General features: G+C 62.5%; 3 protein-coding genes across 3 annotated transcripts; 2 read left to right on the top strand and 1 right to left on the bottom strand.

Annotated features, from left to right (window-relative positions):
- The first annotated feature begins 21 nt into the window (after nucleotides 1-21).
- On the top strand, nucleotides 22-2317 carry LOC119156710 (cell wall protein IFF6-like). Its single transcript, XM_037406928.1, has 2 exons — nucleotides 22-335; nucleotides 638-2317. Exons 1-2 carry the CDS (start codon nucleotides 38-40, stop codon nucleotides 1795-1797), a joined length of 1458 nt encoding a protein of 485 aa, XP_037262825.1. The 5' UTR covers nucleotides 22-37; the 3' UTR covers nucleotides 1798-2317.
- Nucleotides 2318-2434: 117 nt separating this feature from the next.
- Nucleotides 2435-11200, bottom strand: ILVBL (ilvB acetolactate synthase like). Its single transcript, XM_037407440.1, is given in 17 exon segments — nucleotides 2435-2749; nucleotides 3063-3168; nucleotides 3273-3344; nucleotides 3427-3497; nucleotides 3593-3746; nucleotides 3748-3763; nucleotides 4347-4461; nucleotides 4993-5127; nucleotides 5241-5377; nucleotides 6806-6903; nucleotides 7701-7800; nucleotides 7891-8002; nucleotides 8233-8371; nucleotides 8469-8596; nucleotides 9083-9284; nucleotides 9418-9545; nucleotides 11170-11200. Coding segments are annotated over 17 exon segments (1908 nt in total). The 5' UTR covers nucleotides 11186-11200; the 3' UTR covers nucleotides 2435-2570.
- Nucleotides 11201-14528: 3328 nt separating this feature from the next.
- Nucleotides 14529-18677, top strand: LOC119157081. The gene is made up of 3 exons (XM_037407621.1): nucleotides 14529-14768; nucleotides 16373-16406; nucleotides 17439-18677. The coding sequence occupies exons 1-3, from the start codon at nucleotides 14541-14543 to the stop codon at nucleotides 17858-17860; spliced, it is 684 nt and encodes a 227-aa protein (XP_037263518.1). The 5' UTR covers nucleotides 14529-14540; the 3' UTR covers nucleotides 17861-18677.
- The last annotated feature ends 398 nt before the right edge of the window (nucleotides 18678-19075 follow it).

Below are 19075 nucleotides of genomic sequence, written 5' to 3'. Positions count from 1 at the left end.
AGCACTGGTAACGATGCCAGCAGCAACGTCGGTGGCAATGCCAATACTGGTGAGTCCCGATACCACCACCAGTAACGACGCCAGCAGTGACATTGGTGGCAATGCGGATACTGGTGACAGTGCCAATACCGCCACCAGTAAAGATGCCAGCACTGGTAACGATGCCAGCAGCAATGTTGGTGGCAATGCCAATACCAGTGACGATGCCGCCACCAGTAATGATGCCAGCACTGGTGCCGATACCAGCAGTGATGTCAGTGGCAATGCCAATACTGGTGACAATGCCGACACTGGTCCCAATACCAGTGATGATGTCAGTGACTATGCCAGTACCGGTGCCAGTGCTGATACTGGTGCTGATGCCAGCACTGGTGCCAATACCGGCAGTGATGTCGGTGGCAATGCCAATATCGGTGACGATGCTGATACGAGTGACGAAGACAGTTAACGATGCCAGCACTGACTGGTGCTGATACCAGTGATGTCGGTGCCAATGCTGATACCAGTGACAATGCCGACACTAGTAACGATGCCAGCACTGGTGCCAATACCAGCGGTGATGTCGGTGTCAATGCCAATACTGGTGACAATGCTGATACCAGTGCCAATGCCGACACTAGTAACGATGCCAGCACTGGTGCCAATACCAGCAGTGATGTCGGTGTCAATGCCAATACTGGTGACAATGCTGATACCAGTGACAATGCCGACACTGGTGATAATGCCAGCACTGGTGCCGATACCAGCGGTGATGTCGGTGTCAATGCCAATACTGGTGACAATGCTGATACCAGTGACAATGCCGACACTGGTGATAATGCCAGCACTGGTGCCAATACCAGCGGTGATGTCGGTGTCAATGCCAATACTGGTGACAATGCTGATACCAGTGACAATGCCGACACTGGTGATAATGCCAGCACTGGTGCCGATACCAGCAGTGATGTCGGTGTCAATGCCAATACTGGTGACAATGCTGATACCAGTGACAATGCCGACACTGGTGATAATGCCACCACTGGTGCCAATACCAGCGGTGATGTCGGTGACAATGCCAATACCAGTGCCAATGCCAACAGTGGCGCTGATGCCAATACTGGTGCTGATGCCGACACTGGTAACAATGCCAGCACTGATGATGATGGTGCCAATACCAGTGCCAATGCTGATACTGGTGCCAATGCCGATACCGGTGCCAATGCCAGCACTGGTAACAATGCCAACACTGGTGCCAATACCAGTGATGATGTCGTGACAATGTCGATACCAGCACCGATGCTGACACCGGTTACGATACCAACATCGGTGACTGTGCCAACGCTGGTGACAGTGCAGACACCGGTGACGATGCCAGCACTGGTGCCAATACCAGTGATGATGTCAGTGCCCATGCCAACACTAGTGACGATGCCAATACCGGTGACGATGCTGACACTGGTGACGATGCCGCCACCAGTGCTGGAGCGACCAAAACGCAGCACTTGCCTCCAGTTGCCCTCAATTTGCACAGCGCCGAGCAGGATAGACCCCGCTGGCACCAGCGACGCTGCCGCCGGCGAGGTGGAGCCCCCCAGAACAGCCCCAGCTCTGGTCTCTGCCCCCTGCCCCGGTGGTTTTGGAGAGGGGGCGGGAGGGGTGGGGGGCAGAGGAGGGGCATGGGGCTCGCTGCCCCTTGCTCGGCTTTTTTTCTATATTTTATATGGCCAAATTTTGCCCTCAAGTGCCTGTTTGCCCCCTTGTCCTTTCCTCGGTCGACCCCCAAATTGCCCCCACCCCCCCATTATTAGGAAATATTGACAAGGGTCCCTGACCTCCATCACTCACGCTGCCCCCAACCCCCTCCCCACCACGTGTGCACCCCAACGAGGGTGACGGGGCTCCCTCCTGCCACCCGCACCCAGCCTGGGTGGCAGTGGACCCCCCCCCCCCCCCAAGGGCGGGGCTGCCGGTACGGGAGCGCCGAGCTTTATTTATTACTCCAGCTTCGTGTGGATGGATGGCGGGTGCCATCACTGCAGCCTGCACCCAAACCCCCTTTTTACCCCCAAAATAAACCCACTGCCAGTGTTACAGCTGGGGGGGGGGGGGGGGCAAAATACATATCCCCCCCCACAACCCAGCCTTGCTCAGTATTAGCCTTAAAGGAACCAGCTGAATGTGAAACCACCAGTGTTAAAGCACCCAGGCAGGGGGGGCAGGTGGGCTGGGGGGGGACAGAGCTGTGTCCCCCCCCTCCCAGGTGGCCTGACCCCCTCCTGCCTTGCCCTGCCACTGCTTTGTCACCATCACCAGCAATAAATGACACAAGCTGCACAGAGCTGGTGTGACGTTGTCTCAACGGGTGGGGGTGTGGGGGTGTGTGACAGTCCCCGTAATGTCACTTGGGGGGTCCCCAGGGTGGTGGCACCTAAACGGATGGCACAGGATGGCGGGGGTGGGTAAGCGATGCTGCTTTATTGCCGGGGGGGCGGGTGGGGACATGGTTGTCCCCTGGGTTGGGTGCACAGCACCGGTGTCACCCCACCCCCACTTTGTCCCCACCTGTTGGGGACATTCTGGGGACAGCATCGCTAGACGGAGATGGAGCCATCGCGGAAGTCGGTCTTGCCGATGAGGGCATTGACGAGGACGGGGCGGCCCTGGCGGCACGCATCCTGCGCAGCACGGAGGACGGTGTCCAGCCCCTCACGGTCCGGGCGGCCCACCAGGAAGCCTTTGCCCCCCAGAGCTTCAGCCACCGCGTGGTAGTCTGCAGGGGGGGGACAGTGGTGGCCCTGTCACCTCCCTGGGGATGTCAATACTGGGGTGACATGGTGCCACCTGGCATGGCCTGATCCTCCCCAGGGTGACACGGTGCCACCAGGCATGGCCTGATCCGTGGTGACCTGGTGACACCAGGCATGGCCTCAGTTCACCCAAGGGTGACATGAAGCCACCAGCCATGGTTTAATCCGCCCCAGAGGGCCCTGATGCCACCAGGCAGGGCTCAATCGACCCTCAGATGACTCTGAGTCACCTCCGTGTCCCCAAATTTGGGGACAACGTGGGGGGGCAGCGCTCACCCAGGTACTCGAGGCCACACGCCACGTTGCTGCCCAGTAGGGCCACCTGCTCGCGGGCAATCTGGCTCCAGCATGCGTCGTTGCCCACCAGTGCGATGACCGGCGTCTGCAGGTGACAAAGGACACGGCCGCCGCGCCTCAGTGCCACCCTGGGTTGGGGACAAGCCCCTATTCCCCCTCCCCCTCCCCCCATTTTCAGCGCCCACCGACCTTGTGCCGCATGAAGGTGTCGAACTCCATCAAGCTGTAACCCAGCGAACCGTCACCGTAGAGGACCCAAACCTGGTGGCAGGGAGGGGACAACCACCATCAGTCAGGGTGACACGGGTGCCTGGTGTCCCCAGGGGCCACCGCAGCGCTGTACCTCCGCGTGGGGACGGCAGAGCTTGGCACCCAGCGCGAAGCCGCCACCGACTCCCAACGTGCCAAAAGCTCCTGCGGCGACAACAGTTGGGGGGTGTCACCTTTGTGTCCCCTCCGCTCCGGTGACAGTGTCCCGGGGGGAGGGGGGGGGTCCAGGGGAGTCTCACCGGGGTCCAGCCAGGAGAGGGGACGTCGGGGACGGACGATGTAGGCGGCAGTGCCCACGAAGTCCCCCCCGTCAGCCACCAGGATGCTCTCGGGGGGCAGCAGCGCGTCCAGGTGCTGCAGCAGCTCCAGGGGGTTCAGGTGGTGCAGGGGGGGGGGTCGCCGCCTTCTCCCTAGGGGGGAGACCCCCCACCCGGGCAGGGAAGGGGTAGGTGGGAGCCCCGGAATAGGGGTGGCCCCCAGCCCAGCGGGAAAGGGGTTGGGATCCGCCAAAGTGGGAATGGGGAGTCCCGGCAAACTGGGAAGGGCCAGGACACGCACGGCACAGCCCAAACCAGGCCCAGATCCATGGCCCTCCCGGCCCCCAGCCCGGCCCCCAGCCCCATCCCTGTCCCTATCCTGGTCACTGTCCCCATCCCGGTCCTGGTCCCCATCCCTGTCCCCATCCTGGTCCCCATGCCAGTCCCTGTGCCCATCCTGGTCCCTGTCCTCATCCCGGTCCCCACCCCAATCCCTGTCCCATTCTCAGTCCCCATCCCGGTTCCTGTCCCCATCCCAATCCCGGTTCCCATGCCCATCCCGGTCCCCATCCCAGTTCCTGCTCTTGTGCCCATCCCTGTTCCCTGTCCCCATTCCCATCCCTGTCCCCATGCTTGTCCCCATGATCCTCCCTGTCCCCTTCCCCATCCTGGTTCCTGTCCCCATCCCTGTCCCCATTCCCACCCCTGTCCCCATCCTGGTCCCCGTCCCGCTCACCGATTCGCCTGCTCCTTTTCCTGCTCGGCCTCGCGCAGCCGCTGCAGCCAGGGCTCGGGGCACCGGTAACCACGCAGGCTCCGCGCCAGCCGCACCACGAACGAGGCCACGTCGCCTGCCCAGACGCCCTACATGTCGCGCCCCACACATTGCCCCCCACGCCCCCCCGACATCACACCCCATGCCCCCCCCCACCCATCAACCCCCCACCCATCACCCCCCCCCTACATCACCCCTCACCCCCCCCACATCACCCCCCCAACATTACAACCCCCACATCACACATCACGCCCCACACATCATCCCCCATCACCCCCCATCACCCCCCACTCATCCCCCCCACATCACCCTCCCTACCTCAACCCACACATCACCCCTCCACCCCCCCCCTCCCCCCCCCCCATCACCCCCCCCCCTACATCACCCCTCACCCCCCCCACATCACCCCCCCAACATTACAACCCCCACATCACACATCACGCCCCACACATCACCCCCCATCACCCCCCACTCATCCCCCCATCATCCCCCCCACATCACCCTCCCTACCTCAACCCACACATCACCCCTCCACCCCCCACATCCCCCCCCCCCCCCATCAGCCCCCCCCCCCCCCCCCCCCCCCCCCCCCGGGCAGGGGTCCCACCTTGCACCGCGAGCCGGGGCTCCCAGAAGACGTCGGCGTTGCGGAGCAGCTGCCCCCGGTCCCGGTTAACGGCCACGATGGCGGCGCCGCGCCCCAACACACGCCCGTAGGACAGACGGAAATCACAGACGGCACCTGGGGGACATGGGGCAGGGCGGGGGGGGGAGGGGGGGGGGGCGGGGCGCATCATGAGGGGGACGGGGACACGGGGATGCCGCTGGTGCCCCCATCGCCCCCCACCCCAGTACCTGCCAGCAGCACCATGTCGGCATCCCGCAGCGCGTCGCGGCGGTTCTGGCGCAGGAGGAGGGGGCTGCCAGGGGGGAGAAGCCCCCGCGCTGCCCCCCCCAAGTAGCAGGGGATGCCCAGAGCTTCCAGTGCCGCGCTGGGGGGGAGGGCATCAGTGGGGGCCCAAAATGGCACCAAAACCACGGTGTTCGGCCCCAAAACCACTTTGGGGCGGGGGGGCAAACAGGCTCACGTTCGCCCCAAAAATTGGCTCATTCAGGGCCCCAACCTGGCTCAGTTTCACCCCAAAAATGGCTCTAGCAAGGCCCCAACCTGGCTCAGTTTCGCCCCAAAACTGGCTCATTCAGGGCCCATAACTGGTTCAGTTTTGCCCCAAAAACTGGCTCAGTCAGGGCACCAAACTGGCTCAGGTTCGCCCCAAAAATTGGCTCACTCAGGGACCCAAACTGGTTCGTTCTGGGCCCCAGACTGGCTCAGTTTTCGCCAATAATGGCTCATTCAGGGCCCCAAACTGGCTCAGTTTTGCCCCAAAACCTGGCTCAGTCAAGGCCCTAAACTGGTTATTTCACCCCAAAAACTGGCTCATTCAGGGCCCCCAAAAATGGTTTATTCTGGGCCCCAAACTGGCTCAGTTTCGCCCCAAAAATGGCTCCTTCAGGGCCCCAAAAACTGGCTCCTTCAAGGCCCTAAACTGGCTCAGTTTCACCCCAAAACTGGCTCCTTCAGGGCCCCAAAAACTGGCTGTTTCACCCCAAAAGCTCAAATCTGACTCATCCCTCCCCAAAGTGGCTGATCCATGCCCAAAGCAGCTCGGCTGACCAAAAATTGCCTGATTTGTCCCCAGACCAGTTCACCTGTCCCCAAACTGGTTGATCTGTCCCCAAACCCAGCTCAACTGTCCCCAAACCAGTTCATCCATCCCCAGACCAGCTCAGCAGCCCCCAAACCGGTCCATCCAGCCTCAAACTGGCTCCACCATCCCCAGACCAGTTCACCCATTCTCAGACCAGTTCACCCGTCCCCAAATTGGCTGATCTGTCCCCAAACCCGGCTCAACTGTCCCAAACCAGTTCATCCATCCCCAGACCAGCTCAACAGTCCCCAAACTGGTCCATCCATCCCCAAACTGGTCCATCCATCCCCACACCAGCTCAGCAGCCCCCAAACTGGTTCCACCATCCCCAGACCAGTTCAACTGTCCCCAGTCCAGCTCACCAGACCCCAAACTGGCTGATCCATCCCCAAACCCAGCTCAACACCCCCCAAACTGGTCCATCCATCCCCAAACTGGTCTATCCATCCCCACACCAGCTCAGCAGCCCCCAAACTGGCTCCCATCCATCCCCAGACCAGTTCAACTGTCCCCAAACCAGTTCAACAGTCCCCAAACCACTTCATCTGCCCCCAAACCCAGCTCAACTGTCCCCAAACTGGTCCATCCCTCCCCACTCCAGTTCAGTGCCCCCCAAATTGGCTCCACTGTCCCCAGACCGGTTCGCCCGGCCCCAAACCAGTTCACCCGTCCCCAAACCAGTCCACCCACCCCCAGACCAGTCCATCTCACCACAGCTCCTCCGCTGGCGTGGGCGGCAGCATGGCCTGGCTGCCCACCAGCACCAGTGGCCTCGTGGCTCGGCTCACCAGTTCCGCGCAGCGCTGCACCTGGGAGCAAACACCGCGGTCAGTCGCAGCCCAGTTCAACCCCAAACCAGCCCAGTTTAACCCCAGACCTGTCCAGTTTAACCCCCACAAACTGGCCCAGTTTAACCACAAAACCAGCCCAGTTGAACCCCAGAACTGGCTCAGCTGAGCCCCCAAACCAGCCCAGTTTAACCCCCCAAACCAGCCCAGTTGAACCCCAAAACTGGCTCACCTCAGCCCCCAAACCAGCCCAGTTGAACCCCAAACTGGCCCAGTTGAACCCCAAAACTGGCTCAGCTGAGCCCCCAAACCAGCCCAGTTTAACCCCCCAAACCAGCCCAGTTTAGCCCCAGAACTGGCTCACCTCAGCCCCCAAACCAGCCCAGCTGAACCCCAGAACTGGCTCAGATGAGCCCCCCAAACCAGCCCAGTTTAACCCCCCAAACCAGCCCAGCTGAACCCCAAAACTGGCTCAGCTGAGCCCCCAAACTGGCCCAGTTTAACCCCAAAACTGGCTCAGCTGAGCCCCCAAACCAACCCAGTTTAACCCCAAAACTGGCTCACCTCAGCCCCCAAACCAGCCCAGTTTAACCCCAAACTGGCCCAGTTTAGCCCCAAACCGGCCCAGTTTAGCCCCAGAACTGGCTCAGCTGAGCCCCCAAACCAGCCCAGTTCAACCCCAACCCAGCTCAGTTCAGCCCCAACCCAACCCAGTTCAACCCCAAAACCCACCTCAACCAACCCCAACTGCCCCCAGACACCCCAAACCCCTCATTCCATGTGTGGGGGGGGGGGGGGGGGTGTCCCCCAGACCGCACCTCGTCCTCGGTGGCCAGCGGCACCCGCACGGGCAGGGGGGTCACATCTCGGGGTTCCCAGGCTCCCGCGAAGAGGTTACGGATGTAGCTCTGGAGGTACCTACGGGGTGGGGTGGAATTGGGGGTGCTGGACCCTTTTGGGGTGCTGGGGGAAGGGGGGGTGGGGGGGTTGGGGGGTGTCTCTGCTCACCACTGCACCGCCTTCCCCCGCAGCCCCCGGGCGCTTTTGGTGCCACCGATTTCCTTCTCCACCACGTGGAAGGGGTAGAGCACGTCGATGGGCAGCTCCACGAAGACGGGTCCTAAATTTGGGGGGGGGGGGGAGGATACACCCCAGAAGAAGACCCCCAATATCACCCCAAAACCACTTTTGGGGTTCAACCCCCCCTTCAAACACCAGCACCCCAACCCCCCCCCCAACAAACCACACCATTGACCCGTGGCAGGGCAAAACCCCACCAAAACCCCAAATCTCAATGTTCTGGAGGTAGTTTTGGGGTGCCCCCGCCCCCCCCTCCCCCAAATTTTGTACCGGGGGTCCCCGACTGCGCGGTAGCGATGGCACGGCGGAGGGTGGGGACGATGGCGCGGACGGTACGTGCCGTGACACACGCCTTGCACAGTGTCCTGAAGAGCGAGAGTTGGTCGATGTCCTGCAGCGCTCCCCGACCCTGCAGAGATGAGCAAAAATCAGCTTCGAACCCCAAAAAGGAGGAATTTCCCCCCAAAAATGGGGCTGAGAGGGGATTTAAGGGGGGGTCCCCCCACCTTCTGCAGCGAGGCGGCTGCTCCCCCGATGAGCAGCACCGGTGACTCAGCCATCTGGGCGTTCTTGATGGCCGTCACTGTGTTGGTGACGCCAGGACCAGCGGTGACAGCGGCGACGCCGATGCGACCTGCAGGGAAATGGGGGGGATGGGTGGTGAGAGGTGGGGGAGGGTCCCCTCTGCACCCCGGTTTTTGGTTGGAGGTTCAGGGGATGCTTGGTTGCTCATCTTGATGGCACCCAAGTGGTGGAATTAGCTCCTGGGGGTGACATACGGTGACAAAACCCACCATGGAAGGACCTTGGGCACCCACAACATCTTTGAACCCTTCCTGGCCCAACCGGGACCCCCCCAAGATGGGGCACCCCAAAACCCTCCATCCGTTGGGTCAAGGGAAGATGTTGGCCATGGGGTCACCTTCTCCTTGCCCAATCCTCACTGGACCTGCCAAATTATCTCCTGGGGGGTGACAAATGGTGACAAAACCCACCAGGAAGAGTGTTTGAACCCTTCTTCACTCAACCAGGACCCCCTCAAAGTGGGACACCCCAAAACCCTCCATCCGTTGGGTCAAGGGAAGGTGTTGGCCATGGGATCCCTGCTCCGTATCCGCACCCGAGAGCCTGGAGACGGCGTCGGCAGCGAAGACGGCGGTGGCCTCATGCCGGGTGTCCACCACACGGATGCCCACCTTCTCGCTGGCCACCAGGATGGGGGAGATGTGGCCACCAGCCAAGGCGAAGAGGAAGCGGACACCGTGTGCCTTCAGCACCTCCGCCACCAACTCCCCACCGTGCCGGGGGCTGCGGGGGTCCACCTGGAGGGGGAGGAGGTCACCAGGGAGGGACGCACGCAGCATCACCGTCCCTACGCCGAGCCATCAGCTCCAAATTCGGTGGGTTTTTGGTAAAATGGTGGTGATGTCACCCGTATCACCCATGTCACCCTACCTTGTGCCAGAGCTGGTAGAGGAGCCCCAGGCGATGCGCCACCAGCAGCAGCGCCGCCGCCAGCGCTGCCAGGAGCCCGGTGCAGGCGCAGGCGATGCCGGCAAGGAGATCCATGGGGATGCCGGGAGCTGGAGGACGGGGCCAGGATGGGGGGAAGGAACCAAAGCGACAACGGTGAGAGAGGGTGGGGGTGGCGGGGGACGCGGCATGGCACCGCGGCGGCACCGGCACCAAACGCCGGGGTGGCCCTGGGATGGCGGCGGTGAGCCGACCCGGATTAACCAAACCCGGATTAACCAAACCCGGAATAACTGACCCCGGATTAACCAACCCCCGATTAACCAACGATGGATAATCAACCCCGGATTAACCAACTCGGATTAACCGACCCCGGATTAACTGAACCTGGATTAACCAAACCCATATTAACCGAACTTGGATTAACTGACCTGGATTAACCAAACCTAGATTAACTGACCTGGATTAACGGAACCCAGATTAACTGAACCCAGATTAACCGACCCCAGATTAACCAAACCCAGATTAACTAACCTGGATTAACCAAACCTGGATTAACCGACCCCGGATTAACCAAATTGGATTAACTGACCCCGTATTAACTAACCTGGATTAACCAAACCCAGATTAACTAACCTGGATTAACCAAACCTGGATTAACCGACCCCGGATTAACCAAATTGGATTAACTGACCCCGTATTAACTAACCTGGATTAACCAAACCCAGATTAACTGACCTGGATTAACCAAACCTGGATTAACTGACCCCGGATTAACTGACCTGGATTAACCAAACCCAGATTCACCGAACCCGGATTAACTGACCTGGATTAACCAAACCTGGATTAACCAAACCCCGATTAACTGACCTGGATTAACCAAACCGGGATTAACCAACCCCGGATTAACTGACCTGGATTAACCAAACCCAGACTAACCAACCCCGGATTAACCAAACCTGGATTAACCAACCCCGGATTAACCAAACCTGGATTCACTGACCTGGATTAACTGAACCCGGATTAACCGACCGCAGATTAACCGAACGCTATGAACTGAACATGGTTTAATCAAACCCAGTTTAATGGAGCTCAGTTTAATTGAACCGGGTTTAATGAAGTTTGGTTTAATTGAACCTGGTTTAATGGTGCTCAATTTAATTGAACCCAGTTTAATTGACCTGAGAAACTGAATCCAGTTTAATTTAAACTGGTGAATTGGAGACAGTTTAATTGACCCCAGTGAACCCCGATTAACTGAACCCCGTTTAATTGAAGCTGCAAACCTGAACCCACATTAATTGATCCCGATTAATTGAATGCTGTTTCATGGAACCCGGTTTCATCGACCCTAATAAAGTGAACCCAGTTTAATTGAACTGGTGAATTGGACCTGGTTTAATTGACCACAGTGAACCCCGATTAATTGAACCCAGTTTAATTGAACCCGATAAACTGAACCTGGTTTAATTGAACCTTGTTTCATGGAACCCGGTTTAATTGACCCCAATAAAGTGAACCCAGTTTAATTGAACCTTTTAAACTGGGCCCAGTTTAATTGACCTCAGTGAACCCTGTTTAATTGAATCCGGTTTAATTGTCCCCAGCGAACCCCCTTTAATCAACCCTGGTTTAATTAGACCCGGTTCAGCCAAAACCCGGATAATTAAAACCAGTTTAACTGCACCCAGAGCCGGGTCAGCCCTAGTGCCAGCTCATTTGCATAATTAGCACCTAATGAGGAGGGCATCAGTCTGGGGTGACTCTTGGCAGGGGCATAAGGACCTGGGGGGTGGGGGGGTGGGGGGATGGGGTATTAAATCCTGGCTTCAGCCACTTCCCAGGCCCGGAGCTGCTCCAGGCACCAGATTTTTTCCTTAAATCCCAACTTCCCCCTTCTGTGGCTTAAAAAAAGATGGAATGGGGCAAAAATGGCGCAAATTGGGCCAAATAACCTACTTTGGGGGATTCTGCGGTGCCCCTGCCCCCCAGGGCTGCTGTGTCCCCCCCCCATGGCCACATTGTCCCTGCTGCCCCCCCACCCCGCCAGGGCCACCCTGTCCCTGCTGCCCCCCCCAAGGACCACCCTGACCCAGCTGCCCTCCCCCCACCCAGGGCCAAACCCCCCCCCCCAAGGGCCACCCTGACCCAGCTGCCCCCTCCCCCAGGGCCACCCTGTCCCTGCTGCCCCCCCCTCCAGGGCTATCCTGACCCAGCTGCCCTCCCCCCACCCAGGGCCAAACCCCCCCCCCAAGGGCCACCCTGACCCAGCTGCCCCCTCCCCCAGGGCCACCCTGTCCCTGCTGCCCCCCCCTCCAGGGCTATCCTGACCCAGCTGCCCTCCCCCCACCCAGGGCCAAACCCCCCCCCCAAGGGCCACCCTGACCCAGCTGCCCCCTCCCCCAGGGCCACCCTGTCCCTGCTGCCCCCCCCTCCAGGGCTATCCTGACCCAGCTGCCCTCCCCCCACCCAGGGCCAAACCCCCCCCCCCCCAAGGGCCACCCTGACCCAGCTGCCCCCTCCCCCAGGGCCACCCTGTCCCTGCTGCCCCCCCCCTCCAGGGCTATCCTGACCCAGCTGCCCTCCCCCCACCCAGGGCCAAACCCCCCCCCCAAGGGCCACCCTGACCCAGCTGCCCCCTCCCCCAGGGCCACCCTGTCCCTGCTGCCCCCCCCTCCAGGGCTATCCTGACCCAGCTGCCCTCCCCCCACCCAGGGCCAAACCCCCCCCCCAAGGGCCACCCTGACCCAGCTGCCCCCTCCCCCAGGGCCACCCTGTCCCTGCTGCCCCCCCCCTCCAGGGCTACCCTGACCCAGCTGCCCCGCCCCTAGGACCACCCTGTCCCAACTGCCCCCCCCCCCTCCGCCCCCGCTGTCCCCTCTCCCCCCCCTGCGGCCACCCGTGTCCTGATTGTCACTGCAGCCACCTCTGTCCTTACTGCCCGTCCCCCCCCCCGTGCCTGTGACACCCCAGGGACACACACACCCCCCCAACCCACTCCTCACTCAGGGCCCCCCATTACTCTGCCGCCCCCAGACCCCATGCACCCCCCCCCCTTCATGACCCCCCCAAGACCCTGCCCCCCCCAGGGTGGCCCCCTGTCCCACACCCGCCCCCCCCCCCGGGGGGGTCCCTCCATTCCCACGCTCCTCCCCTCGAGACCCCTCCTGTTCCCACGACTACGCCCCTCCCCCAGCCCCGTGACCCCCCCCCGGGGTTCCCCCAGCCCCGTGCCCCACCCCCGGGGGCGCGGGGTCAGCCCCCCCGTCCCGCAGCCACCTGCCCTTCCCGGAAGCACCGCGCCTCGCAGCCACGCCCCCACCTGGCGGCCCCGCCCCACAAGCCCCGCCCCCGGTTACGCCCCCCCCCGCGGTACCGCCTGGGGGGTGGGGGGTCCGCGGCCCCGCGTGCCACCGCCTCAGTCACGTGACGCGGTTTTCCGGTACCGCCCCCTCATCCGGCGGGCGCTCTGACGTCACTCCTCCGCGCGCCGCCGCGCAGCTGGGAGCGTTGATTGGGCGCCTGGCGGGGAGGGGCGGGGCCGGGACAAGGGGGGCGGGGCCAGGGGCAGGACGGGGCCTGGAAGGAGTCCCCCGGGGGGGGAGTTACAGGGTGGTCTCACTTGGCGGTGGGGGGGGTGTGGCTCCTGTTTCGGGGGGGTTTCACGGGGGGGGCTCCCGGGGGGCCATGGAGGGGTGTTTCCCATGGGGGTCCCATTTCGGGGGGGTTTCGTATGGGGGGGGGCTGTCATGGGGGGGCTCCAATGAGGGTCCTGTTTCACGGGGAGGGGGCTCAGCTGGGGGGGGATCTCCGGAGGTGGGGGGGTGTCTCCTGTGGGGGTCCGATTTCAGGGGGTCTCACGGGGGGGGGGGGGGGGCTTACCTAGCGGGTGGGTCTCCTATGGAGGGGGGCCACCAATGAGGGTCCCATTTCAGGCGGTTTCACAGTGGCAGGGAGGGTGTCTCCCATAGGGGGGGTCTCCCATGAGGGTCCCATTTCGAGGGGCTTCATGGCGGGGGGCTCAGTTAGTGGGGGGGTCTCTCATGGTGGGGTGTCTCCCATGGGGGTCCCATTTCCTGGGGTTTCACGTGGGGGGGGGGTCTTCCATGGGGGATGTTTCACATGGGGGAGGTCTCCCATGGGGGGGGGGTGTCTCCTATGGGGGTCCCATTTCATGTGGTTTCACGGGGGGGGCTCAGTTACTGGGGGGGGTCTCCCATGGCGGGGGGTGGGGGTATAACAAAGGAGGTGGTCTCCCATAGGCCATTATGGGGAGGGGGTCTCTCATGGGGGTGGGTCTCCCGTGGGGGGGGTCTCCGATGGGGGTTTGTCTCCCATGGGGGTCCCATTTCATGGGATTTCACTGGGGGGGGTCGGTTAGGGGCGGGGTGTCCCCCATGGCGGGGGGGTGTAACAAAGGGGGTGCTCTCCCATGGGTCTCCCACAGGGGGGGTCTCCCATGGGGGGCGTCCCATTTCGGGGGAGTTCACATGGGGGGAGTCTCCCCTGGGAGGGGGTCTCTTATGGGGGGGTGTCTCTTGGGGAGGGGGGAGCAGCCTGTTCCCCAAATCCCTTCCCGGTGCCGTACGTGCCCCCCCCGGCAGAAATTCCAGCTCCGCGGCAGGAAACCCCGGGGCTCGGTCACGGGGGGGAGGCGAAATCCCCGGGGGGGGGCGGGGCGACACTTCCCCTCCGCCGTGACGTCACACGCGGGGGGGCACCCAAGGAGGGGGGGACACACAGCCTGAGTCCCCAGCCCAGCTCCCCCCCCCTCCCCGCGGTGTCCCCCCGGCTCTCCCCACCTCCCCCCCGCCCCGGTGCCGGTGTGTTCCCCCCCCGGTGCCACCGGGTCCCCTCCGGTGCCGGTCTGTGTCCCCCGCCCGGTCCCAGCGGGTCGTCCCCCCCCCGGTGGGTGCCGGTCTGTCCCCTCCCCGGTGCCACCGGGTCCCCCCCCGGTGCCGGTCTGTGTCTCCCCCCGGGGTCCCCCCCGGTGCCGGTCTGTCCCCTCCCCGTCCCGGTCTGTCCCCACCCCCGGTCCCCCCGGGGGTCCTCCCCGTCCCCGCCCCTCCCCGCCCCCCCCGCCCCGCCCCCCCGGTCCCTCTATAATGCGGCCCCGCCGCTCCCCTCCCCCCACCGCGATGCCGCCGCTCGCCGACCCCGAAGCCCCCCCGCTGCCGCGGGACCGGGACGGGGACAAGGACCGGGACCGGGACAGGGACCGGGGCCGCCGCCGCCTCCTGCTGCTTCTGGCCGCGCTCGGAGCCGCCGCCCTCGGAGCCGCCGCCGCCGCCGCCGCGCTGCTGGGGGCGCTGCCGGGGGGGGCCCCGCCGCAGGTGGGCACGGGGGGGGGTCCGTGTCCTGGTGTCTGTCCATCCGTCCTGGTGTCCCGGTGTCCATCCGTCCTGGTGTCCAGATGTCCATCTGTCCTGGTGTCCGTCTATCTGTCATCCAAGTGTCTATCCGTCTATCCAGTTCTCCATGTGTCCATCTGTCATCCAGGTGTCCATCCATCCATCTGTCCTGGTGTCCATGTGTCCATCTATTGGGTTGTCTGGGTGTCCATCTGTCATCCCAGTGTCCGTCCATCCATCTGTCCTGGTGTCCATCCATCCATCTGTCCAGTTGCCCATCTGTACGGTTGTCCAGGTGTCCATCTGTCATCCAGGTGTCCGTCCATCTGTCCTGGTGTCCATCCATCCATCCATCTGGTTGCCCAAATGTCCGTCTGTCTGTCCTAGTGTCCATCCGTCCAGTCGCCCAAGTGTCCGTCCGTCCATCTGTCCAGGTGTTCATCCATCCATCTGTCCTGGTGTTCATTTTTCCGATTGTCCAGGTGTCCATCTGTCCAGGTGTCCATCCATCTGTCCGGTTGGCCAAGTGTCTGTCCATCCTGGTGTCTGCCCGTCCATCTGTCCGGGTGTCCGTTCATCTGTCCTGGTTGTCCTGGTGTCCATCCATCTGTCCATCTGTCCTGGTGTCTGTCCATCTCTCCTGGTGCCCAGGTGTGTCTGCTCACCTGGGCTGCCCCCATCCAGGGGGATGCTCAGCTAGGGGGTCCGTCCAGTTGTCCATCTTTCCGTCTGTCCGTCAGCCCGGGTGTTCATCCAGCTGGGTGTCCCTCTGGCCAGGTGCCTGGTTGTCCAGTTGTCCATCTGTCCCTCCAGTCTACCCAGCTGGGTGTTCTTGGCCAGGGGTCCGTCCATCCCTCTGGCTGTCCATCAGTCCAGGGCTCTGTCCATATTTTTGTCCATCCAAGTGTCCATCCATCTGGCTGTCCGTCTGTCCATGTGTCTGTGTACACGTCTGTCTGTCCAGACATCCCACTGTCTGGGTGGCCACCCACCTGGCTGTCCCAGTGTCTGTCTGTCCAGGTATCTGGCCATCCCTCTGGATGTCCATCCCTCTGGGTACCCATCCGTCCAGGTGTCTGTCCATCCCTCTGGGTGTCCATCCATCCAGGTGTCCATCCATCCCTCTGGATGTCCATCCACCTATGTGTCCATCTGTCCATCCCTTTGGATGTCCACCCACCCACCTGCCCACCCAGTTGCCCACCCATCCAGGCTCCCCTCCCCCCATCCTTCCAGGTGTCCATCCCTCCATCCACCCAGGGTGCCCATCCCTCCGCCTGTCCCTGGGGTCCCACAGGGTGTCCCTCCCCCCGCCGGGGGGGATGAGGCAGATGCACCAGACCCCTCCCTGCCTCAGTTTCCCACTCCAAAGGCACCAAATCACCCCCCCCCCCCCCAAATCCAGGGGTCACCCCTCCCCCTGGGGACCCCCCAAAATACCCAGCAGGGTGCTGGAAAGTCCCCAAATCCTGATGCGACACCCAACTTCCCCTTCACCGGGGGTGGGGGGACGGGGACATGACACCCATGGGGACAAGGACACTTGGGTCCTTCCACCCACTGACGCTCTTTCCTCTCCTTCACAGGCTGCCACGGCCGCCCACATGCTGCTGAGCGCTGGTAAGTCCCCCCGGCCTGTGGCCACGGTGAGGGGCTCGCTAGGAGGGGGTGGGGGGGTGCCCAGACCCGAGGCCGTGGTGAGGGGCTCGCTGGGAGGACGGGGGAGGGGACCCCGGCCTGAGGTGGCTTGGCCAGTCATCTCGAAAATGTCACCCGGGTTCCTCCTTCTGCCCTCGGAGAGGAAACGTCAGCCCAAGGCTGGAGCATCTGGGGGTGTCGGTGCAGCCGCGGGCTCCCCGAGGCGTCATGGAGTGTCCCCGGGGTGTCACGAAGCATCCTGTGTCCCCAGGTTGTCATGGAGCGTCCTCCGCCTCTGTGGTCCCCAGGGTGTCACGGAGCATCCTCCGTCCCCAGGGTGTCACGGAGCATCCTCCGTCCCCAGGATGTCACAGAGCATCCTCCATCCCTGTGGTCCCCAGGGTGTCACGGAGCATCCTCCGTCCCTGGGTTGTCATGGAACACCCTCCATCCCTGTGGTCCCCAGGATGTCACGGAGCATCCTCCATCCCTGTGGTCCCCAGGGTGTCACAGAGCATCCTCCATCCCTGGGGTGTCACGGAGCATCCTCCATTCCTGTGGTCCCCAGGGTGTCACAGAGCATCCTCCGTCCCTGGGGTGTCACAGAACATCCTCCATTCCTGTGGTCCCCAGGATGTCACAGAGCATCCTCCATCCCTGTGGTCCCCAGGGTGTCACGGAGCATCCTCCGTCCCTGGGTTGTCACGGAACATCCTCCATCCCTGTGGTCCCCAGGATGTCACGGAGCATCCTCCATCCCTGGGTTGTCACGGAGCATCCTCCATCCCTGTGGTCCCCAGGGTGTCACAGAGCATCCTCCATCCCTGGGGTGTCACGGAGCATCCTCCATCCCTGGGGTGTCACGGAGCATCCTCCATCCCTGTGCTCCCCTGGTGCCATCCCAGGTCCCCCTGGGTGCACCGCCGTGCCCTGGGGACCCCGAGGTGGGCTGCAGCACCCACCCCCGACCCGCAGCACCCACCCACCCTCTTGTCCCCTCTCTTGTCCCCCCAGGCTCGCTGGCGCTGCCCTCAGGACCCAGCTGGCGCTACGAGGAAGGCATCAGCGGCGTCTTCCTCAGCGAGGACGTGCAGGTGACAGCGGGGAAGCTGCGGGTGACAGCAGGTGGCCTCTACCTCCTCTACGGCCAGTTCGCCCTCACCTGCACGGCGCCCACCTGTCCCCCCGGCACTGTCACCCTCCAGCTCTGGCGCGCCGGCTCCCAGCGCCCGTTGCTCGCCATCCCGCTGGTGCTGGCCGGAGGTGCAGGATCCAACCCGGAACGTTCTGGATTGATCCAGGCCATTGGGCAGCTCCAACCTGGGGACGTCCTGAGCCTGGCGCTGGACAAGAATGTGGCTGAGGACACATGGCAGCTGGCGCAGGACGAGCGGGAGGGCAACTTCGTGGGGTTGTTGCGTATCGCTGGGGGGTGACAGGGGGTGGCCAGGGGGTGAGGAGTGGGGCTGGGGGCTGGTCAGCCTGCTGGTCGGAGGTTGGGGATGTCAGGGGACACTGTTGGCCTCCACGCCTGGAGATCTGGGTCCCAAGACACCCCCACACCCAGGGATTTGGGGACATCAAGGGACACTGTTGGCCTCCATGCCTGGAGGTGTGGGGACATCAAAGGGCACTGTTGACCCCCACACCTGGAGATTTGGGAGCATCAAGTGATGTTGAAGACCTGGAGGTGTGGGGACATCAAGGGGCACTGTTGGCCTCCATGCCTGGAGATCTGGGTCTCGAGACACCTGCATGCCTGGAGGTTGGGGACATGAAGGGACACTGTTGGACTCCATGCCTGGAGATTTGGGAGCATCAAGGGATGCTGAAGACCTGGAGGTTGAGGACATCAAGGGACACTGTTGACTTCCATGCCTGGAGGTGTGGGGACATCAAGGGACATTGAAGACCTGGAGGTTGAGGACATCGAGGGACATTATAGACCCCCTATACTTGACTATTTGGGGCTGGAGACCCCCCCGCCTGGGGGCTGGGGACATCAAGGGCCCTCGGCCATTTGGGGACCCTAGTGCTGGACACTTGGGGACACCAAGGGATGTCACAGACGCCTATTTTGGGGACCACGGACACCCCCATGTCCAGAGATGGGGGGGGTCCCTGCTGGTCCCAGCCCCCCTTCTTCTCCCCCAGCCGGCCTGGGGGGGTGCCGGGGGGTCCCCTCCCCCCCTAAATTATTACCTGGCGCTTGGAGCCACTTTATTTATTGTTTAATAAATTTATTTATGATTCCGAGTGCCCAAAAATGGTCTTAATTGCCCCCCAAAAACGGGGGGACCCCAGGGGTGTCACTGGCCTGGACGCCAGGGGGGCCACGTGTGCATGCACAGCTCTGCATGCGTGTGCAAGTCCATGCACACGTGTGTGTACATGCACGGGTGTGTGCAAATAGGTGTGCAACGGTGCATGCAACTGCATGTATTTATGCATGCACACCCATGTGGAAGCGCACATGCAGCTGTACGTGCGCATGCGTGTGCAAATAGTTATGCAAAGATGCATGCAGCTGCATGTGCGTGTATGCATGCACACTCGTGCAAATGCACATATATGTGCACCAACATACGTGCATACGCAGACCACCCCTCCCCCGCCCCGTGACCCACTTTCTCTGCCCCTTGGAGGAAAAT

Source organism: Falco rusticolus, chromosome 13 (genome assembly GCF_015220075.1).
Source record: "Falco rusticolus isolate bFalRus1 chromosome 13, bFalRus1.pri, whole genome shotgun sequence".
Lineage (NCBI taxonomy): Eukaryota > Metazoa > Chordata > Aves > Falconiformes > Falconidae > Falco > Falco rusticolus.
Note: the sequence above shows the minus strand (reverse complement) of the source record. Positions and strands in the feature narration are given on the sequence as shown.

Excerpts from the sequence above, each read along its gene's own strand:
- LOC119156710 (XM_037406928.1), top strand. The coding sequence starts at position 38 with ATGCCAATACTGGTGAGTCCCGATACCACCACCAGTAACGACGCCAGC. Across the intron at positions 336-637 it reads CAGTGACTATGCCAGTACCG|GTGCCAATACCAGCAGTGAT; the intron begins GTGCCAGTGCTG and ends ATGCCAGCACTG.
- LOC119157081 (XM_037407621.1), top strand. The coding sequence starts at position 14,541 with ATGCGGCCCCGCCGCTCCCCTCCCCCCACCGCGATGCCGCCGCTCGCC. Across the intron at positions 14,769-16,372 it reads CGGGGGGGGCCCCGCCGCAG|GCTGCCACGGCCGCCCACAT; the intron begins GTGGGCACGGGG and ends TCTCCTTCACAG. Across the intron at positions 16,407-17,438 it reads CCACATGCTGCTGAGCGCTG|GCTCGCTGGCGCTGCCCTCA; the intron begins GTAAGTCCCCCC and ends TTGTCCCCCCAG.